Source organism: Cajanus cajan, chromosome 8 (assembly GCF_000230855.2).
Source record: "Cajanus cajan strain Asha chromosome 8, NIPB_CcT2T_4, whole genome shotgun sequence".
NCBI lineage: Eukaryota > Viridiplantae > Streptophyta > Magnoliopsida > Fabales > Fabaceae > Cajanus > Cajanus cajan.
In genome coordinates, this window is record NC_138524.1 from 54362745 (window position 1) to 54371166 (window position 8422).

General features: G+C 33.7%; 1 protein-coding gene across 1 annotated transcript; it reads left to right on the forward strand.

Moving 5' to 3' along the window:
- The first annotated feature begins 5909 nt into the window (after positions 1-5909).
- Positions 5910-6707, forward strand: LOC109787730 (retrovirus-related Pol polyprotein from transposon RE1). Its single transcript, XM_020346286.2, has 2 exons — positions 5910-6055; positions 6134-6707. The coding sequence occupies exons 1-2, from the start codon at positions 5910-5912 to the stop codon at positions 6705-6707; spliced, it is 720 nt and encodes a 239-aa protein (XP_020201875.2).
- The last annotated feature ends 1715 nt before the right edge of the window (positions 6708-8422 follow it).

Consider the following 8422-nt stretch of genomic DNA (forward strand, 5'->3'; position numbering starts at 1 on the left):
AGAGAGAGAGATTTGTCGGAAAAATACAAAATTTAAAGAAAGGTTTAAAAAAAAACGTAGGACCCACCTATTCCTTGATTTCCTCGCTTGCATATTTTTTCAAAAATTGAATGAGAATCTGACTAAAATTTTCATTGATCCAGTTAATATTCAATTGAACTATTACATTAATGAAAAGTCTTCCAAAGTAGAAGTTATTTAAGATTTAATATTTAATAAAGATTTAAATAGGGACATATAAGTAGTAAATTAATTAATAATCTAATTAGTCACGTAATCTTAGAACTAATTAAATAGTAATTTAGTTAATTAAATTAAATCAAACATTAAATTAATATTATAAGATTAACTAGTAATATTCAGTATAAATAAGAATTAATTTAATTATAAAAAAAATTTGAACTAATTTTTAATTTGATTTATTTAGTAGTTTAAAAATAAGGTCAAAACTATATTAAAAAGTCAACTAAAATTGAAGGAAAGATTTTAATCAACTTATTAGTGACATAGTAGTAAATTTTAAGAACTTTATTAAGTAAGCTTAAAAGTAGATTAAGAGTAATTAGAATCTCATTAATATTTATGGGGTTTAATTAAAACTTAAATTAAGTTAATTAAATATATTAAAAAATCAATTATAGATTTAAATAACTCATTAAAGAATAATTTTAAAGTTATCACTAATGTAAAAATTGGATTTAAAGTCGGAGTTTTAAGATCGGTTATAAGGTAACCGATCTTAAAAGTGACGCGATGACAATTTTGTAAATAATATGAACACTTTTAAGATCGATTAAAATTTAACCGATCTTAAAAGTACTTTTAAGATCGGTTATAAAATAACCGATCTTAAAAGATATGTCTGACATAACTTTTAAGATCAGTTACAAAAGAACCGATCTTAAAAGTGCTACTTTTAAAATTGGTTATTTAAGAACCGATTTTAAAAGTGTTACTTTTAAAATCGGTTATTTCAGAACCGATTTTGTATGTACTATACAAAAATCGGTTCATAAATAACCGATTTTAAAAGTATCGTCACTTTATTAAATAAGCTTAAAAGTAGATTAAGAGTAATTAGAATCTAATTAATATTTATGAGGTTTAATTAAAACTTAAATTAAGTTAATTAAATATATTAAAAAAATCAATTATAGATTTAAATAACTCATTAAAGAATAATTTTAAAGTTATGTAAAACTAGAATTAGTGCTTAAAATTAGACTAAATCAAACTTTAATCAAGAGATCTAATGAAGAGCATGTGTGTATTGACCTAGTTATAAATAAATAGTAAAGCTCATTCCCTTCTCATTTTATGCATATCTCTAACATAGAGAGGAAATTTGGATTTTAATTTTTTTTTTAGTTTCTCCTCCTTCTCTTTAAAACTCTCTGCCTTTTTCTCTAAAACCTATACCACTAAGTAGCCTCCTTTCTTGTTATAGTTCAAGGATGTTAATGAGGAGCTTGTGTCCTTGATTTAAAAATATAGAGAGATTCTCTTTTATCTCTTACTTGTCTTGAGTGGTTGAGAAATTATTCTCATTATACTATTATTATAATTAAATTTTGTTAAAATTTTGTGGCTTCTTTTTAAAGTGAGGCCATATTCATATGTAATCATGTCTCTAGAATCATTGAGAAACTTTTTGAATTTTTTTGAGCACATTCACTATTTTTAATGGATGTATTAAAATGTTTTGTTGAATCTACCTTGTGTTATTTTTACTTGATTACACTTTTTAAATAAGATATTAGTGGGAATTGGAGAAATAGAAACCTTCTACATGACAATGATGATATCTCAAAATTTTCATATGAATTTACAAGCCCAAGAAGTATTTGATTTTTATTTTTTATTGGAATTTGATAAATTTGTCCTATTAAGTTTTTATGAAAATTATTTTATGTGTGAGATAAATTTTGGGAAAAATATATGATGTGTGGAGACATATTAGGAATACCCTGGAATTTTCTTAAAATATTATAAAATTTTTATAAATTCATTGTGTAAGCTTTGTTTTCTACCAACAGTGATAAATAATTGTAAATTGGAATTTGTTCTTCATAAATCGTGAGAAAAATGTGTCCACAATGATGTTTTATAGTACCTTTGTAAAATATCTCAAAATTTAAAGAAGGTTTATTATTTTAAAAAATATTAATACTTATTTTATTGAAATATCCAACAAAGATATTTCATTCACCTTTATTCAAAAAGTACAATTGATAGCGTAGTTTGTTCGTGTTGCAGTTGATGTGTTATTATCGAAAAGAAGTGACTATGCAAATGTATTTGTGCGCGAACCTCAATAGAGGATATCATAATTATGGGTGGGGCTGAGAGACATGTATGTTATAATCATAGATTGAAGCTATGTACTTTGATTTATTGATTTTGGGAGATGAAGTTATAAGCTTTTACTCATGTACGCATAACCTCTAGTTACCCCTATGTACCTTTGGACAACACAGCTTCGTGCAAGTCTTAAAAGAATATCGTGTGTGATGATGTTCTTGAAAGAAGGATGTGAATGACCATAAAAGGTACTTGAGGTATGCTCGTTGGCTTTGGGTCCTTGGAGATAATCAGGCGCCAGGTTGTGGAGACTCAGTGCAATTGGGGAATTCAAACATGTCGACTTGGCAAATCTCAACCTATGCGAGGCATAGCCATGATTGGTGAAAGCATTTATGTCAAGTACTAGGATAGGACATGTGTGTCAACATAATGAATGGCAAAAGATATGCAATTATATATTTATTTGTAACAATTATTCTCTTAATTAGGATAATTAGCCGTAGTAAATGTATATATATGGCAGTTTAGCTTATTTAGTTGGCTGAAAATCAGCTTGACAAATTGTAATTACTTTGTATTTATATGAGAATTCTCCAACAGGAGAATATACAGTCTTTGACTCAATCTTCTCTAGTTTTTGACATGGTATCAGCCTAGGTTACGATCCCACAACCTAGTTTGTGTTTTTTCCTTCAGCCTCGTCCTAGATTCCTGATCCTGCTTTCTCGATTTCTATTTCCGGAGCTCCATGGCTTCCGAAAAATATGATGTCTTGTTCGTTCGCCTTACTGAAAAAAACTACTCAGCTTGGGCATTTCAATTTCATATATTTGTCACCGGAAAAGATTTATGGGGTCATGTTGATGGCAGCACTCCTGCCCCTAACAAAGACACAGAGACGGTTGCTTATGCTCAAGTCATGGCCTGGATCCTTGGTTCCGTTGATTCAAACATTGTCCTGAATCTTCGTCCTTACAAGACTGCAGCAACAATGTGGTCTTACTTGAAGAAAATTTATAGTCAAAATAATGCCGCTCGTCGTTTCCATCTTGAGCATGACATAACTAATTAATTTTAAACAGGATAGTCTCTCCATCTCTGATTTTTACTCTCAATTCATGAATCTTTGGGCTAAATACACTGATATAGTTTATGCAAACTTGACTTCTGAAGGTCTAAGTTCCGTACAAACAATTCATGAAACTACTAAACGTGACCAATTTCTTATGAAATTGCGATTTGACTTTGAAGGCATCCGGTCCCATCTCATGCATAGAGATCCTGTACCATCGTTGAATGCGTGCCTCAACGATTTGTTACGTGAAGAATAACGTCTTCTTACACAGTCCATCATTGAAGAACAGAGATTATCTACTGTTCCCGTAGCATACGTGGCACAAGGGAAGTCACAACGCCATGACATGGGTGCTATTCAATGTTTTAGTTGCAAGCGATTTGGACACTATGCTTCCTCCTGTCCAAAAAAATTCTGCAACTACTGCAAAAAGGATGGACATATTATTAAGGAATGCCCAATAAGGCCACCAAGGCGAACTGCAACAGCTTTTACAACCACTACTGATTCTTCTATTCCCAACAGTTTTGCCAATCCAGCACCTGTCCCACAACATGCTACTACTGCTGTTCCAACTTTGACTCCTGAAATGGTTCAACAAATGATCATTTCAGCATTTTCTACTTTGGGATTCTCAGGTAAATCCTTTTCACTGTGGTATTTTGATTCTGGGGCTTCCAACCACATGACCAACAATACTCGATTCCTTACTAATATAAAAAAATATTTGGGGAATCTCAACATACATACTGTTGGTGGAAATCAATTGCCTATAACAGAAACTGGTGATATTTCTTCATCTCTAACAAATTTCTTTGTCACTCCTAGTCTCACCAGTAATCTTATTTCTATTGGTCAATTAGTCGATAATGATTGTCGAGTTCAATTTTCACAGTTTGGTTATCTTGTGCATGATCAACACTCGGGGACGATAATCGCGAAGGGGCCTAAAGTTGGACGTCTTTTTGCCATCCATTTCTCGTTGTCTCCAAGTCTTTCTTTACCTTTAGTCTCTTGTAATTCTGCTATTTTTGATTATCAAGTATGGCATAGGCGTCTTGGGCATCCCAACTCCAATGTACTCCATGACATGCTCAAATCTAGTTTTCTTGGAAATAAACACACCCCATCTCTTAATGATATTCATTTTGATTGCATTCCTTGTAAGCTTGGCAAAAGTAAAATTTTACCTTTTTCAACACATCAGTCGCATGTCACCCAACCATTTGATATCATCCATAGTGATGTTTAGGGGATAGCACCAGTTACATCTCATGCTTATTACAAGTATTTTGTAACTTTTATTAATGATTATAGTCGTTTCACTTGGGTCTATTTTCTGCGCTCAAAAGATGAAGTCTTTGCTACTTTTAAATTTTTTTATGCTTATGTTCAGGCCCAATTCTCCTCCAAAATCAAGATTCTTCGCTCTGATAATGGGGGGAATACACCTCGCACTTATTTCAGGAATTCTTGCAAACCAATGGCATTTTATCTCAACGATTATGCCCATCAACCCCCTAACAAAATGGGGTAGCTGAACGAAAAAATCGCCATTTGCTAGATGTTGTTTGCACTCTTTTGCTGGAGTCGCATGTCCCATCACGTTTTTGGTGTGAAGCCCTTTCCACTGCAGTTCATCTTATAAACAGATTGCCATCTCCTTCCATAAGTAATGAATCCCCTTTCACTCGATTATTTGGTCACCCACCCGATTACTCCACTCTTCGTATCTTCGGTTGTGCATGTTATGTACATCTTCCTCCACAAGTACGCACTAAACTCACTGCACAATCTGTTGAATGTGCTTTTCTTGGCTATTCTCCTCATCAAAAGGGCTTTTTATGTTATGATCCTAAACTTCATCGGATTCGAGTATCTCGAAATGTCATTTTTCTAGAAAATGTATATTTTTTTTGCAAAACATCATGACTCGTTCTCTTCTCCAATTTCTGTTTTGCCATTGTTTTCTAACTCTTTTGCCAGTCCATCATCATCTAGACCTCTCTTGACCTATCAAAGAAAAAAAACTACTCCTCAACATCAACCAGCAGAATCCCATGGGCCCCTTCCAGATAATTCATTGGCTATTTATCCAGTATAAGCTTCAGCACTAGAACCAACTCCTTCACGATGCAGTTCACGCATTTGTAAGCCCCCAGAAAGCTATATCAGTTCCACGACAGCAACTTTATCATCTATTCCTATTCCTTCTTCTTATAAACAGGCAATGCAGAATGAATGTTGGCAAAAAGCTATTGCAAGTGAACTTCTCGCCTTGGAAGAAAATAAGACATGGGATATAGTGCCATGTCCCCCATCTGTTAAGCCTTTGGGCAGCAAGTTTGTGTTCTCTAACAAGCTGCGTTCGGATGGATCCATCGACCGTTATAAGGCGCGACTAGTTATGCTTGGAAATAAGCAAGAGTATGGCCTAGACTATGATGAGACTTTTGCTCCAGTTGCCAAGATGACCATTGTACGTACTATCCTTGCTCTTTCTGCATCCAAATCTTAGCCACTACATCAAATGGATGTAAAAAATGCTTTCCTCCATGGTGACCTTAAGGAGGACATTTACATCACACTTCTTGGTGGTATGTCGACTCTCTCCCCGCCTAATGTTTGCAAATTGAAACGCTCTCTATATGGATTGAAGCAGGCCCCTAGAGTATGGTTTGAGAAATTTCGCTCCACTCTACTTGGTTTTTTATTCACTCAAAGTCAGTATGATCCATCACTTTTCCTCTAAAGGACTCCTAAAGGCATCGTCGTCCTTCTTGTTTATGTGGATGACATTGTGGTCACCGGCTCTGATCCAGATGCTATTTCTAAAACCCAACAAATGTTGCATTCAACTTTTCACATGAAAGAGTTAGGTCATCTCAATTATTTCTTGGGTTTAGAAGTGCATTATCATCCTGAAGGCATTTTCATAAATCAGCACAAATATATTCAAGATTTAGTCCAGCTAGCTGGACTCACAAATGCTACCCTTGTTGACACTCCAATGGAATTTAATGTTAAATATAGACGACATGAAGGAGAGCTTCTTGACGATCCCACTCAATATCGAAAACTAGTTGGTAGTCTCATTTATGTGACTATCACTCGCCCCGATATTTCTTTTGTTGTACACACCGTTAGTAAGTTCATGCAATCTCCACGACACTTCCATTTTTCAGCAGTACAACGTATCATTAAATATCTCCTTGGCACCTCAAGGCGTGGTTTATTCTTTCCTAAAAAATCATCTCTTCAACTCCAAGCATATAGTGATGCTGATTGGGCTGGCTGTCCAGAAACTAGGAGATCAACTACTGGCTAGTGTATGTTCCTTGGGAATGCTCCTATTTCATGGAAATGTAAGAAACAAGATTCAATATCAAAGTCATCCACTGAAGCAGAATATCGCGCAATGTTTGCTGCTTGTTCTGAAATAATATGGCTACGTGGTCTTCTTGCAGAGCTTGGATTGTCTCAAGCACAACCCACTCCACTGCATGCTGATAACACCACTGCCATACAGATTGCAGCAAATCCGGTTTACCATGAACGGACGAAACACATCGAGGTTGATTGTCAATCTATTCGAGATGCGTATGATCGTAAAGTCATCAATCTACCACATGTTTCAACATCTATTCAAATCGCTGACATTTTCACTAAAACGTTGCCACGCCAACGTCACAATTTTCTACTTGGCAAATTGATGCTTGTAGATTCACCAGCATCAATTTGAGGGGGGATGTCAACAGAATGAATGGCAAAAGATATGCAATTATATATTTATTTGTAACAATTATTCTCTTAATTAGGATAATTAGCCGTAGTAAATGTATATATGGCAGTTTAGCTTATTTAGTGGGCTGAAAATCAGCTTGACAAATTGTAATTACTTTGTATTTATATGAGAATTCTCCAACAGGAGAATATACAGTGTTTGACTCAATCTTCTCTAGTTTTTGACAATGTGCTCCCAATCATCATACATAAAGAAACTTGTAAGAATACTAGGTTTTAGTAGTGAGGTTTTTGCTATATACATTAGGATGTGCATTAGTACTCTTGAGTGATAATGCTAGAAAAGCATAACATGGTGGTATATGATATTGTTGTAGAATTATCAAGTTCGTTTTGTGTGACATTGCCAAGGATAAAAGAAACTCACTTCATACATTTATTTTTCAGAAGGCGATGGATTGTAGCCAACTAACTTTTTAAGCTATTCAATGATTTGACGATGATACAAACTAAAGAGTTCAAAGACACAAGTTGATTATTGTAATTTTTGTAAAATTTAAGAACGATGAACGATTGCTTTAAGCGATTTAAATCTAGATCTTGATCCAAAAATATTCTTCAAATCTAATCCAGATCTATTTGAACTTCAATTCATAATCATGAAAAATAAAAAATAGAACTAGAAAAGAGAAAAAGCCGAAAAGAATTTGTACAGTAAAATTAGGTTGGGAACTCAGATATTACTGCAATTCATGGAATCTTGAATCGATTAAATGGACTAGTCAAGAATCTTCATCAAGACGTTACAACTCATTTATTTAGAAAATATAGAGAAAAATGAGAGAGAGAGAGAGGGGGATAAAAAGAATTTAGAGAAATTTGTAGAGGAAGCAACTCTAAATTTTGAAAAATGATTAAAAGTGTACAAAACAAGTCTCATAACACCTATTAATAGAGCAAGATAGTGGCCTAATTAGAATATCTATAAGGCCCAACCCACTAATAAAATAATTAGCAAGATTAACATTCTTCTACAATAAGTTTCTAAAGAAAATCCAAAATAAACTATAGAGGTGTAAAATTGTAGCACATTTTTGGACTCTAAGATGTTCGAACTAGATGAAACTCTCAACAAAAGAGTTGTAGAGCTCTCTCTTAACTTTCCAAGGACACCAAGAATTCATGATTCTAAGTTTAGGAGCTCAAGATAATAGCATGTCAGAGTGGACAAAAAATATGAAAATTAACTAAATTTAAAATTGAAACCAAAATAGTCCACTAAAACAAATCTCAACCAAT